The 14892-nt window shown below is 47.0% G+C and overlaps 1 protein-coding gene across 1 annotated transcript; it reads left to right on the top strand.

Annotated features, from left to right (window-relative positions):
* Positions 1-5849: 5849 nt before the first annotated feature.
* On the top strand, positions 5850-12309 carry LOC113884492 (steroid 17-alpha-hydroxylase/17,20 lyase). The gene is made up of 8 exons (XM_027529113.1): positions 5850-6445; positions 8048-8186; positions 8387-8616; positions 9540-9626; positions 10029-10244; positions 10555-10724; positions 11260-11363; positions 11872-12309. Exons 1-8 carry the CDS (start codon positions 6149-6151, stop codon positions 12156-12158), a joined length of 1530 nt encoding a protein of 509 aa, XP_027384914.1. The 5' UTR covers positions 5850-6148; the 3' UTR covers positions 12159-12309.
* Positions 12310-14892: the final 2583 nt, after the last annotated feature.

Consider the following 14892-nt stretch of genomic DNA (forward strand, 5'->3'; position numbering starts at 1 on the left):
CAATGAAATGGATAATGGATGGACCCAGTGGGTATTATGCCAAGTGAAATAATCAGGCAGAGAAAGACAAATTTGGTACTATTATCACTTACCTGTGGAACCTAAAACACAAAACAATTGAACAAGCATAACATAAGAGAAACAGGATTATAGGTACAGAGAAGAAGCAGGTGGTTGCCAGAGGGAAAGGGGGTAGGAAGAGGAAAGAAGTAGATAAGGTAGATTAAGAAATATAAACTTCTAGCTGCAAAATATATGTCACAAGTATGAAATGTACAATGTGAGGAATTTAGGTAATAAATATGTATTATCTTTGTATGGTGATAGATATTGCAATTAGATATCATGGTCATCATTTTGAAATATATATAAACATTGAATCACAAAATAAGGAAAGTAAGGAAGTATGCTTGTTCTAGAAAGAGAGAATACCAGAGCAGTCAGGGGGACATTTTTGGAGAGAGGGAGAGAAGAGATGGGAGGATACATGAAGGAGGAGACTGACAAAGCAAGATTAGGGTAGGACTCAGTGAGGAGATAGGAACCCCTGAGTCAGTGTTGAAGTCACTGTTGGAAGAAATTATTGCAAACTATGAATCCAGAAAAATATATATTTATCAGTTCAGTTCAGTTCAGTTGCTCAGTCGTGTCCGACTCTTTGCGACCCCATGAATCGCAGCACGCCAGGCTTCCCTGTCCATCACCAACTCCCGGGGTTCACCCAAACTCATGTCCATCAAGTCGGTGATGCCATCCAGCCATCTCATCCTCTGTTGTCCCCTTCTCCTCCTGTCCCCAATCCCTCCCAGCATCAGAGTCTTTTCCAATGAGTCGACTCTTCGCATGAGGTGGCCAAAGTATTGGAGTTTCAGCTTTACCATCAGTCCTTCCAAAGAAATCCCAGGACTGATCTCCTTTAGAATGGACTGGTTGGATCTCCTTGCCATCCAAGGGACTCTTATGTACATGTAAATGTTGCATGCAATCTCAGGAGGTCACAAACTCCATAGACACCCCAACTTTTGAAAGTAAATTTTTTCTTCATGTATATTTTATTACTTTAAAATTGTTTATTTAAAAAAAAAGAAAAAAATTTTATTTTATATTGGAGTATAGTTGATTTACAGTGTTATGTTTAAAGTAAACTTTTCATTGAAGTATAAGCTACATATGAATATTGGTGTCCCACTTCAAGTGAACTTCCCTGTGTTACCAGAAACCAGATCAAGACGCAGAACATCACCTGTCCCTCAGAATCCCCACCTTTCAGCCATGAACCATCCTGCAAGGATGACCACTATCCTGACTCCTATAACCATAGACTAGTTTGATCTGTTTTTGAATTTTATATAAGTAGAGTTATACAGGATGCATTCTTATAAGCCTGGTTTCTTTACTCAGGATTATGTTTGGGCAGTTCATACATATTAGTATATGGAGCTGCACTTCATTCATTCTCATGTCTATATGATAGCCCACTTTATGACAGATGACAGTTCATCCATTCTACAATCCATAAATTTTTGGGTTTTTCCTGGTCTGGGAGTATAATAAACGGTGCTGCTATTAGCACTCTTAGACATGCCTTTTGATTATATGTACACATTCTGTGGTTATACACCTAAGGATAGAGTTCTCAGGTCATAAGTTCTAGTAGATAATGGGTCTTATGTTTTTTGACAAGGAAAATAGGGATGTAGGGGAAGCGGAATTCATACAAGCTTTCAGTCTGAATCCTAGTATAAAGTTATACATGTTTTGCATTGATCATTTATCCACACTGAGAATGAAATAAGACCACAACAATCAAAGACTTGATGAATAAACCCAAGGAGAGACTCACTGAAAAGATTAATAAAAGTTCTGACAAGTCAAGAAAAAAATAGAAAAAAAAATTTAAGAAATATTAATTGCCAAAGGGACTCAGGAAGTCTCAAAGAGTTGAGGAGATCAATAATTACTGAAGAAACTGGAAAATAATGTTAGAGAATTATCTCTCCCCAAAAGTGGTAGGGCCCAACAGTTCTCACGGTCACCTTTCTTTAGAGCTTCAAAAAATAGATAATTCTCATGTTATTTAATCTGCTTTAGGACATAGAAAAAGATTGCAAAATCACAATACTAAAACTTGACAATCCATAAATAAGAAAACTACAACCCATTTTTTCATATGACTAGAGATGCAACAGAAAGAAAATCCTAAGTAAATTACAAAGAGAATTTGTATTAAAAGACAATTCTTTGGATAAGTTAGTATTATTCTAGGGCTTCCCAGGTGGTGCTAGTGGTAAAGAACTTGTCTGCCAGTGTAGGTGATATAAGAGGCATGGGTTCGATCTCTGGATCGGGAAGATTCCCTGGAGGAGGGCATGGCAACCCACTCCATTATTCTTGCCTAGAGAATCCCATGGACAGAGGCTGGCAGGCTATAATCCATAGGGTTGCACAGAGTTGGACACGACTGAATAAACTTAGCATTCTAGGAATGGCAAAATACTAAGAAATCTACTAATATAATGCATCTAGTAATAATTCAGTAATTGTCAGAGTCTTTAAAAATATGTATACATAGCCTTTGACCAACAATTCCACTTATTTGGATTCTATCCTAAGAAGATATAACAGTTATATCCAAAGTTTTCACCACAAGGCTATTCCTTAGTGTTGTTTATATCAACAACAAAGACAAAAATAGAAACAACTTAAAATGTCCAATAATACAAAACAGGGTCAGTTAAGCTATGCTCTACATATTAAATACATATGACCATGAAATAATATGCAGCCATTAAAAATAATGATGTAGAAAAGTTTTTAATAACATAGAAAACTATCCATGCCAAAAAATGTATATAGCATCATTAAGTTAAAAAATATATTTGAAATTTTTATTTTTTAGCTATCTGTATTCTCCAGATTTTTTGCAGTTATCATGCATAACTTTTATAGTATAGTGATAAGGATGTGAAGCAACAATTTTTAAAAATTCCTGTTTCTTATTTGTGTTTGGATGTGAAATATCAGAGAATTACCTTGGCATTCGCCTGAGGGACAGAAAGTCCTTTCATTTTTCTCTACCAGCTGGTTGACCCCACTCAGGGCCCTGCTTGAATCACAGGCCTCACCACTTCCCACCCAGCTATCAAACATTATACAAGATTTCATCCAGTCTGCCTAGCACTGAGGCCAGATTCGCCCTCCACTGTGCCCCTGTTGCTTTCCTGCTATGGAACTGTCCTTAGCTCCCCACCCTCCCTAGCTTTCCAATTCAGGCCTCCAGAGCCTGATTCAATGCACCTGTCAGATCTTATTTCTCAGGGACTGCCCCTGGCACTCGGAGAAGGCAATGGCACCCCACTCCAGTACTCTTGCCTGGAGAATCCCATGGATGGAAGAGCCTGGTAGGCTGCAGTCCATGGGGTCGCTAAGAGTTGGACATGACTGAGCAACTTCACTTTCACTTTTCTCTTTCTTGCATTGGAGAAGGAAATGGCAACCCACTCCAGTATTCTTGCCTGGAGAATCCCAGGGACAGGATTCTATGGGGTTGCACAGAGTCGGACACGACTAAAGCGACTTAGCAGCAGCAGCAGCAGCCCCTGGCACACCCTCTTCAAGTCTGCAATCAAAACCATCTCACACACTGTGCCTCTTCTAGCTTCCACGTGTTTGACTCCGCTGCTCTCCCTTCCAACAGTGCCCCTCCTCCCCTCTCCCCCTGCCTCTGCCTATTAAGTCATCCTAATTTCTCCTTCAAGGCTTAGCTCAAATCCCCTTGCTTTCATGAAGACTACTCCAGCTCATACCTCTGGCTCCAAATGGCCCTAAAAGTCTGAACAACGTTTGAACTGTTGAAGTAGTGGGCAACGAGACAGTTTGCTTTACAAGGCCTTGTGGATTCATCTTTATCCTGAGCTCCCTGACCTGCTGCCTTCCTGCTTAATTCCAGCAGCCCTTATACAAGTCCATACTCTTTAAAGTACAGACACTGGCAGATCACCCCCAGAGAGGGGCAGAAATTCCATCTCTCACCTTTGTGAGTCTCACTCAGTGGGTCACAGTTACTTGCCTGAGGACCCACCTCCTCTACAATGAATGACACCAGGAGTCACCCTGGTGATGACTGACACTCTCTTGTGACTGTGCCTTTACCTGGTATTATCAAACCATTGATAAGTACTGATTGAGCCACTGAAGGTGTACAGCAGAAGATGAGGATTTTGTTTGTTAGGAAGATATACTAATAAGAACTCAGAAAAATGAGGAAGGCCATTTTGACACAACAATGATTCCGGTAAATACCAAATCAGCATGCACTTCATGTCAGGCAGCACTTTTACATGCGTTATCTTAGTGAGTCACAACAGCCTTAAGAAGTATATTCCAGGGCTTCCCTGGTGACTCAGTGGTAAAGAATCCGCCTGTCAATGCAGGAGACACAGTCTTTTGATCCCTGATCCAGGAAGATCCCACATGCCATGGAGCAACTAAGCCCATGCACCACAACTCCTGAGCCTGTGCTCTAGAGCCCGGGAGCCGCAACCACTACCCTATGTAGCAACTACTGAAGCCTGAGTCCCCTGTGTTCACAAGAGAAGCCACTGCAATGAGAAGCCTCCCCGCTGCAACTAAGTAGCCCCTGCGACCCACAAGTAGAGGAAAGTCTGCACAACCATGAGGATCCAGTCAATAGTAAATAAACTGATTAAAAATAAATAAACATTAAACATTAAAAAAAAAAAGTATATTCCACTGTTATTCCCATTATAGAGGAGGAAACTGAAACTTAAAACAGGTAAGTAACCATAGACTTACTATATGACCCAGCGATTCCACTTCCACGTATTTACCACCCCCAAAACTGAAAACAGGGACCCAAATAGATACTATGTACATGCTGTGGACGTGTACACCCCTGTCCATAGCAGCATTATTCACAGTAGCCGAAAGTGGAAACAACCTAAGTGTCCATCAACTGAGGATGAACAAACGAAAGGTGGCATACCCGCTTACTAGAAGATTGTTCAGTCATAAGAAGGAGTGGAGGGGCCTTCCCTTGTGGTCCGGTGGCTAAGATTCTACACCTCTAATGCAGGGGGCTCAGGTTCAATCCCTGGCCAGGGAACTAGAACCCACATGCTGCAATGAAGACTAAAGATCTTGAGTACTGCAGCCAACTCCCAGCACAACCAAATAAACAAATATTTAGGAAATGAATGAAGTTCTGACGTATGCTACAAAGTAGATGAACCTTGAAAACATTACGCCTAGTGAAACAAGCCAGTCACAAAAGACCAAATGTTATATGATTCCACTTAAGTGAAATAGGCATATTCACAGAGACAGATTAGAGTTTACCAGGGCCTGGGGGGAGGCGAAGGGGGAGTTATTGCTTCGTGGATATACTTTATGTTTGGGGTTAAGAAAACAGTTTTGGAAGTAGACAGTGGTGATGGCTGTACAACACTGTGAAGTATATTCAATGTTACTGAATTGTACACTCAAAATGGTAAACTTCATGCTATGTATACTTTAACATACTAAACCTTTTTAAGTCATATAGCAAGAAAGGGGTTAAGCTAGAATTTGAGGCTAAACCCGTCTGACAATAGGGCCCCTGATCTCAACCCAAGGCTTTCACTCCCCCGGGCAAAAGCAGCAAACGTGGAATGAAGAGAACTAGATTCTTGTCATCACTATCTGTGTGACTTTATTCAAGCCTGACCCTGGGAGGCCTCACTTTCCTCAACTGATAAAGTTGGATAGCTATCTGTTGATTGTGATTTCGTAATACAGAGAGTCCCGAGCCATGATTCCTGATCCAGATATCATTTGCTTCTGCCCACTCTGGAGACGTTGATGGACAGTGAGCAAGGGACAGGAACTAGCTGTCTGTGCCCTTACCTAGCCCCTCCCCTAGGGGTTTGCCCTGGTGTGGAGCCAGCTCTTGAAAGAAGCCTCCTCTCCTCTCCCCTCCCCATTCTGGGAGAGGACTCCTGGCTGTGCTCCAAGATAAACTTCCACAAGGCGATCATTAACATAAAGTCAAGGAGAAGGTCAGGGGAGCCCTTAAAAAGGCCTTCTTGCACCCTAAGGTGGCTGAAGCCACTCCACAGCTCTTTGTCCTGACTGCTGCCACCCAGACACAATGTGGCTGCTCCTGGCTGTCTTTCTGCTCACCCTCGCCTATTTATTTTGGCCCAAGACCAAGCACTCTGGTGCCAAGTACCCCAGGAGCCTCCCATCCCTGCCCCTGGTGGGCAGCCTGCCGTTCCTCCCCAGACGTGGCCAGCAGCACAAGAACTTCTTCAAGCTGCAGGAAAAATATGGCCCCATCTATTCCTTTCGTTTGGGTTCCAAGACGACTGTGATGATTGGACACCACCAGTTGGCCAGGGAGGTGCTTCTCAAGAAGGGCAAGGAATTCTCTGGGCGTCCCAAAGTGGTAAGTAATGCCTCTGACCCCTCCCCTCACCAGCCCCTGGGCACGTTGAGCTCTTCAGCCAAGGCCATGCCTGCAATGCCCCTTCTAGTTCCAGAAGAATCCTGTGATTCTTCCAGTAACAGCCTGGTGGGGCTGTGGGTGGGGAGCGACCCCTCAGACTTCACCCAGCTTCTAAGCTAGGCAGGAAGAATTAAAGGAAGACTTTATTTTCTGGCTGTTTCTGGAGGTGGGACAGGGTGGGAGTGGTGGTTTGAGGGGGTCAGGGAGCCCTTACAACATCATCTCTCCCAGCTGAAAAAGTGAAAGTGTGAGCTGTTGAGTCTTGACCAACTCTTTGTGACCCCATGGACTAGCCCACAACACTCCTCTCTCCACAGATTTCTCCAGGCAAGCATACTAGAGTGGGTTACCATTTCCTACTCTGGGGTATCCTCCTGACCCGGGAATCGAACCCAGGTCTCACCCATTGTGTAAAAGTTCTTTATCATCTAAGCCACTTGGAAAGCCCAAGAGTCTAGCTCTCTGAGCCTGAAATCTGAGCTCTCATGATTCACTGAAAGAGCATCTGTAAAGCATTTAGCCCAGTGCTGGAAGTTCTCAATAACTAGCCTTGATGAACACTGTTCACATGGAAAACGGGTTAGTGATTCCTGTCCTCCGCAAAAAGTTGTGAGGGGGAAGTACCCTGATTTTTGGAGGGCTGGGATCACTATTTCCCTGGAGCTTCCTCAAGCTGCTCCAGCCCTGGGGAGCTGACCTATGAAAGCACTTTCGGGGAGGACGCTGAAGATTCAACCTGTCGAGCTTTCTGTTTACTCCTGGGGGCAGAAGGGAGTGGGAGCTACTCATCCAGGAACACTGCCAGCCTCCAACACAGCACCTGGCTGCAGGGTACTCCCCTGAATGTCCTGGGCAACGCCCCCTGGCTGCTCATCTTTGATCAGACCAAGGCTTGACTCTTCTTTGCTTGGGCCAGTCGGCCTGGTTCTTGGGCCAACTACCCTCTCCCATCTCTGCTGGGCTTCTTCTCTCCAGGGCAAAGAGGAAGGAGGCAGCTAGTCTGATGGGGCCTGCAGATCCGGGGATAGAAGACAGAAGGTCTGGGGGAACCTGTAAAGTTTTGGGGGTCTTCTGGGCAGAAGCAGCTTGGCCCATGTCTAGGCTGGGTGGACAAGACATGTGCCTCTCCCGATGTGGGCCTGTATTGGGCACACGGCTGGCAATGGAAGGGAGAACTAAAGGGGGCTCAGCTGCTGTGCCTTTAGCTGCTCCCATCCCCAGAGGACCCAGGGAAGGGTAGGGGCCTGGTGTGTCCTCAATCTCTGCTCCTACAAGTTTAGAGAGTCCATCCCATCACAGCTGCCTCACCCTGTCATTGATCTGAACAATCTAATTCAGGGTTCCTTCTTTTGCCTTACTCTGTCTCTCTGTTGGAACTGGGAGTATCAGGCCATAGGTTCTGTCCTGCCAAGGCCTTGCAGTCAGGGTGGAGTGAAGCAGGGAGCTCTATAAGGAGGCTGCGCGACAGCTACCAGCCTCATTGCCCTCGGGGAGGGCAGGTGGATGGTGTCTGAGTCCTATGTCCTTTTCTGCTTTCCAAAGGCCACTCTAGACATCCTGTCAGACAACCAAAAGGGCATTGCCTTTGCCGACCATGGTGCCCACTGGCAGCTGCATCGGAAGCTGGCACTGAATGCCTTTGCCCTGTTCAAGGATGGCAACCTGAAGTTAGAGAAGATCAGTGAGTGCCTGGCTGGCCCTGGGCTGAAGGAACCTGCAGAGGGTTGGGGAGGGAGAGGGTTCTGGTACCTCCATTCCACATTTTCTTGGCTACCACTGCCATCTGCTGGACATCTGCTCTCTTCGATTCAGATGGAACTGGTCGAGATGGCGGTGAAGGGATGACTCAACTCCCGCCCTCACACCCCTCTCTCTCCCCAGTTAATCAGGAAGCCAATGTGCTCTGTGATTTCCTGGCCACCCAGCATGGAGAGGCCATAGATCTGTCCGAGCCTCTCTCTCTGGCGGTGACCAACATAATCAGCTTTATCTGCTTCAACTTCTCCTTCAAGAATGAGGATCCTGCCCTGAAGGCCATACAAAATGTCAATGATGGCATCCTGGAGGTTCTGAGCAAGGAAGTTCTGTTAGACATATTCCCTGTGCTGAAGGTGAGGATGGGGCCAGGTCCTATGGGCAGACCTCAGCAGACCCTGATCGTATACCCAGTTCTTTCCTCTTACGGTTCACTCCAGACCTCATTTTTTTCTGACGACCTCAATTACAGTGACCTCTACCTCCTCTGACTCTTCAAAATCTTGCTGCTTCTCTACAGAAATAGGTTTAGCTTTTAAATTATGGGTTTTATTACTCATGATAACGTTGTTGGTGTTGTTGTTTACTCACTCAGTCGTGTCTGACTCTTGAGACCCCACAACTGTTACCCACCCGACTCCTCTGTCCATGGGATTTCCAAAGCAAGAATACTGGAATGGGTTGCCATTTCCTTCTACAGGGCACCTTCCCAACCTAGGGATTGAACCCACGTCTCCTGCATTGCAGGCAGAGTCTTTACCCGCTGAGCACCTGGGAAATGCCATGTGCCAGTCCCAAAGCTCCACATGCATTAGTCATGCATTCCCTTTGGAAGTGGGTTTATTATCCCCATGCAGATGAAAATACAGGCTTCAAAAAGTTAAAGAACTTAATCATGCCATGAGACTCAAGTCTGTGTTATGTTATGCTATGCTATGCTATGCTAAGTCACTTCAGTTGTGTCCAACTCTGTGACCCCATAGACCGCAGCTACCAGGCTCCCCCGTCCCTGGGATTCTCCAGGCAAGAGTACTGGAGTGGGGAGCCATTGCCTTCTCCGCAAGTCTGTGTTACCTGAATGAAGTCTCCGTCAGTGCTAGACGTTTGATTGAAGGGGGAGGGGAGGTGACTCCTTTCTCCCTTGTTTGGAATTGTCCTGGTTGTCACCGATGGTCCCATTCTGGGTCCCTGTCCTGCTTTCCATTCTGGCTGAAGGTTGAGGTTAGAGTGGGAACTCACCAGGGATGGCCAGGGAGAATCTAACATTTCCACTTTGCAGATTTTCCCCAGCAAAGCCATGGAAAAGATGAAGGGTTGTGTTCAAACGCGAAATGAATTGCTGAATGAAATCCTTGAAAAATGTCAGGTAGGTGATGGAGCAGAAGAGATGACGAGTCAGGTGGAAAGTGGCAGGAGAGCAGGGTAGGGTCCATTTTGGACAGTGTAGGAGCTCCAGCACCTAGCCGCGAGCCTGCCATAGAGTCGGTGCTCAATAATCCTGACTTAATAATAAATATAAAAATAAATAAATAGGAGTAGAGAAGTGAGGAACTGCAGAGGACCCTGAAGGGACCCATCCACCCTGCAAATTTAAAGAGGGCCCAGTGCTTTTTCCACTTCCACCAGTTCATGGGTCCTGACTAGCCTCACTCCACTCCCTCATTTCCAAGTGGGAGAAGCCTTTGTGTCTACAGTCTGGGTGAGAGTATGGCAGGGGTTGCAGATGGGGCTCCTTTCTCTTCATCGTCTCCCAATCTCACCCAACCAGGAGAACTTCAGCAGTGATTCCATCACTAACTTGCTGCACATACTGATCCAAGCCAAGGTGAATGCAGACAATAACAATGCTGGCCCAGACCAGGATTCAAAGCTGCTTTCAAATAGACACATGCTCGCTACTATAGGGGACATCTTCGGGGCTGGTGTGGAGACCACCACGTCTGTGATAAAGTGGATCGTGGCCTACCTGCTACACCATCCTTCGGTGAGTTTCTCTCTACCCGAGCCTTCCCAAGCACTCCTGACCCCAGGCACACTCACCTCTGCTCCAGGGAAAGGGAGAGTCCATACCTCGGGACTTCTTTGCAGGATGATTGGGCTGGACCCTTTACCCAAGCAGTGGTTGGCTCTGTCCTTTGGCTGGAGCTGCCCCATCTTCTGCAAGCAAAGCCAGGGTTGTAGAGCCACCTCTGGGAAGGGTCTTGCCCTTCTGGGTGTGACAGTAGGTTCTTCTAAGCCCTTGCTCCTCCTGGGCTGATACATCCTGGTAACATTCACCCTGTTCTGGCCCCCAGTTGAAGAAGAGGATCCAGGATGACATTGACCAGATTATAGGTTTCAATCGCACCCCAACCATCAGTGACCGGAACCGCCTTGTCCTGCTGGAGGCGACCATCAGAGAAGTGCTCCGAATCCGGCCTGTGGCCCCTACGCTGATCCCCCACAAGGCTGTCATTGACTCCAGGTGTGCCTTCCCTCCCAGGAACACCCAACCCTCCTGGTCCCTCCCCCAGCATCTGACCCTTCCAGCTGGCTGGTCAACCTACAGTCAACCACTGACAACTGATCATCGTACCCACGACCTACTGACCAGTGTGTCTCCTACCCACTGACACCCACTGACCCATCGACCTGACCTCCCTCAGAAGCTGCCCGCTGCCTGGGAGACACGTGCTCCTACCCAATCCAAAAGCCGCAACACACACACACACGCACTCATGCACACACACACCAGCTCAATATGCACACCCACAGGCCCTAACAGACCCACAAGTGTTGATCCTAAGTGCTACTCAGGAAGAGAGGGCTGGATTCATATTCAATCTGGCAGAAGCTGAGGAGAAGATGCAGGAGTGGGCATGAGGGAGTGGGCATGAGGGAGCGGGCATGAGGGAGCAAAGGACTCTTTTCCCCAGGGTAGTGACCACGGAGACTTGGGGCAGAGAAGGTGGGGAAGAACGATACTCCAGACCCTCTTTTCCTCTCCCTCTCTGGAGCAGCATTGGCGACCTTACCATTGACAAAGGCACAGACGTTGTGGTCAACCTGTGGGCACTGCATCACAGTGAGAAGGAGTGGCAGCATCCCGACCTGTTCATGCCCGGTGAGTCCCTGTTCTGTCCTGCCCCGCCAGCCACACAGCCCCCTCTGTGCCCACCTCTCCAGCATTGCTTCCCTTCTGCCAATCTTCCTGCTAGAAGACTCCTGACTCCCACTACATGGACCTGTTGACACCCCTAGCCTACCCTACACTTACCCAGATTCTTCACAGCTGGGTTCCCCACTCTCCTTCCACCAACTGCAGCCTCCTCTTCTGAGAAGGCCCATAGGCATATGTCTCCTGTGAAGTCAGCCCCCTCTCCTGTGGGATGGTGCCATTTTCATGTTTAATACACCTTTTCATCCTTCCTGAATATTCCATCTTCTCTGTGTGATTAAGGGCTACCTGAGAGCAGGGCATTTATCTCTCCTAAGATTGCCGCCCCCCCCCCCACCCAAATAAGGCTGTCCACCTTCTCAGACTGGGGCTCCCCAGGCAGGGCCTTGTCCTCCCCCTACTCCTCTACTGACACTGACCCTGGCCCCTGGCTGACGCCTCCCCGTGTCTGCAGAGCGCTTCTTGGACCCCACGGGGACGCAACTCATCTCGCCATCATTAAGCTACTTGCCCTTTGGAGCAGGACCCCGCTCCTGCGTAGGTGAGATGCTAGCCCGCCAGGAGCTCTTCCTCTTCATGTCCCGGCTGCTGCAGAGGTTCAACCTGGAGATCCCGGATGATGGGAAGCTACCTTCTCTGGAGGGCCATGCCAGTCTCGTCTTGCAGATCAAACCTTTCAAGGTGAAGATCGAGGTGCGCCAGGCCTGGAAGGAAGCCCAGGCTGAGGGTAGCACCCCATGACTCCACCCTATGTGACCCCCACCGCACAGAATTAGAGGAGCTCCCCCACCCTCTCCCACCATTCCTTCTTCCTCCCCGCCCACTCTGCCTTCTTTCCCAGCCTGCAGCCCTGGCAGTGATGTGCATAAAACAGTTTCTTTCTCCAAAGGCATCTGAGCAGCTCATTCATTTGTTCACTCGTTTCTTTCAACAAGTATTTTATGGACCACCTACTATGTGCCGCTCACTCACTGTCCTTGGACCTCAGGCTCCTTGGCCTCGTGAAACTTAAAATTCTAGTGAGGGCTGACAAATGAACATTCCAGAGACTCATAAGTGCTTTGGAGTCAGTTATACTGGTTGCTGATGATGTGAGGGGAATGGCCAAGGTGGGGGTGGCTGCTGTGAATGAAAGGTTGGGGTAGCATGAGACTGGGCAGAGGTGCCCCCCGCTGAGGGAGCAGCAGGGAAGAGGCTCAGGACACTGGGTTAACCTGCCACTCTCTCACCCCTGGACACTTACGAGGAAAAAAGTTCTCCCTTGAGGTATCCTGGCAATCCCTCATCACTGGCTTCTTCTGCCATAGAATAAATGCACCGAGAAGTATGCCTTCTTCAGCAAGGGCTGGTGCAAATCTGAGGGACAAAATAGCAGGGAGCATGTGACAAAGCAAGTGGGACTCAGAGAGCAGGAAGGCAGTTCTACTATAATGTCTCCACAGCTGGTCAGGAGGGCAAGTCCCTGCGTTCTGTATTAGCTGTATCTGCCCCTCCTGTTTGAAAGCAGGGATTGCAAACTGCTCACCCATGGGCCACAAAGGGCCCACTACTGAGTTCTACGTCCACGTGGTACCTTTGTTTTACAATAAAAAAAAAATGAAATTAACTGTCAACATCTTAAAATGAAAAGGATTCATACAGAAATTCTGATTTCCAGCTTCTGAAAATCCTGGGGCCATATCAGATAGGGTTACAGTTGTACATGGCCTCGAGCTCCACCTTGGCCTCCCCAAAACCCCTACTGTCCAAAAATCCCTACTGTGCAAAAACCGCATCTGCTTGACTCAAGCATGTCACTGCCTAGACCCTGTGGGCATCCGATGAGCTCCTCCTGCTCTCAAGCTCAGTAATACCCCATTCATCCTCTCACTCTGAGGCTAAGGCCTGCTCAGAGGCCCAAATATGAATGGCAGACATCTGAACTCTCTAGACCGAGGCTCCAGCTACATCTTACAAGTGCCACACAAAACAGGTACCTAGACAAAGAGGAGGGTCCCTCTTCTCTGACTGAGGAGAAGATCTCTAGCCAGTCAGGAAAACCTCCAGCCACAACACTCAGGAAATGAGACAAGAGAACCAAGTTCTGCCCAGTGCCTGTGTTTATCAAGCATCTGGCTGGGCATTTTTATCCAAGTTACATATTCCTCTCTTTTTACGGGAAACCAGAAAACCGAGATTCAGAGTGATCACACACCTAGAACAAGTTTTCTAGATCTAAAGCCTGAATTTTAGTGGAAAAAACCTGAATAATTAGCAGTTATCCTAAACTTTCATGCTGGATGCTGACAGGCACAAAAATGACAGATAAGACATGGACTTTGCCTTTGAGGAACGTTGAAATTAGTAAATTGTTAGATTAAAAAAAAAAGCTTCTGTTTCAGTTCTTATTGCTGAAAATCTTCCTAAAATATTCAGGTTCATTTTGTGCCTCAAATACAGTCCAATCAACAGAATTCATTCCTTCCCCCCACCCCCCCCCCCAATAATGTGACAAAGCCTCAGAGTCATAATTTGAAGCAATGATGGTTATATACACAACACACACATACCTAGTCAGTTTATATAATACACATTTTTACAGGACTCAAAAGCTTTTCAAATTTCTTGAACAGTCAGCCTCACCTTTGAGCCTGCCAGCCAGCACCCGACAAGGGATGAGAAGTGCTACCACCCTTATCTTACAAAGGAGGAGCTGACACCTAGCCTAAGGCTGCAGATGACAGAATTGAGACTGTCAAAACTCGGATCTCCTGACTTTCGGTTCAGTATTCTTTCCATGACTGGGCCCTAGCTCATCAAGTCTTTGCTTTACCTTGAACACGTCTTGATCAAATCAAATAATCACTTTGCCCAAAAAGAGGTGCAGTTTTCAAGGGGATATGAAATATTGAAGGTACATGTTAACTTGTTGCTGATGTTCTTTGAGAAAGATTCACTACGGTTTCACTGGACAGTGAAGGACACGTGGGGTCTCAGAGCCCTTCTTCACTTTAAGCAAAATTCTAAATGTAACCTCGTTTTTTCCTCAGTAGTTCCACCCCACTGCACCAAGCTTTTGTTGGGGGCAAAAGAAATATTAATGGGACTTGTCTTGTGTGCCTGACTGTCTAAAGACCAGTGCTCAGTCACTCAGTCACTTCTGACTCTTTGCCACCTTATGGACTGTAGCCTGCAGCTCTCTGTCCATGGGATTCTCCAGGCAAGAATACTGGAGTAGGTTACCGTGCCCTCCTCCACTAGAGACCAGTACCAGAGATTTATTGCCAGTAGAAAGTTCAAGGAAACCACTGGCTTCTACCTCAACAAAGGGTTACATTAAAAATGTTACCCCTGAGCGAACAGATACAAGACTTCTTAAAATCTTCAGAATCCAGAGGCTTTCTTCAAAAGATTGAATAACCTTAAAGAACTTTATGAATTTTAAGACCTGACATCTAAAGATTAAAAGAGACACCAGATGATTTAGAAGAAGGGG

Source organism: Bos indicus x Bos taurus, chromosome 26, assembly GCF_003369695.1.
Source record: "Bos indicus x Bos taurus breed Angus x Brahman F1 hybrid chromosome 26, Bos_hybrid_MaternalHap_v2.0, whole genome shotgun sequence".
Classification (NCBI taxonomy): Eukaryota; Metazoa; Chordata; class Mammalia; order Artiodactyla; family Bovidae; genus Bos; species Bos indicus x Bos taurus.

Bases quoted from the DNA above. Each gene is read 5' to 3' on its own strand.
- LOC113884492 (XM_027529113.1), top strand. From the start codon at position 6,149: ATGTGGCTGCTCCTGGCTGTCTTTCTGCTCACCCTCGCCTATTTATTT. The intron at 10,245-10,554 runs GTGAGTTTCTCT...TCTGGCCCCCAG, and splicing joins ACCTGCTACACCATCCTTCG to TTGAAGAAGAGGATCCAGGA. The intron at 10,725-11,259 runs GTGTGCCTTCCC...TCTCTGGAGCAG, and splicing joins AAGGCTGTCATTGACTCCAG to CATTGGCGACCTTACCATTG.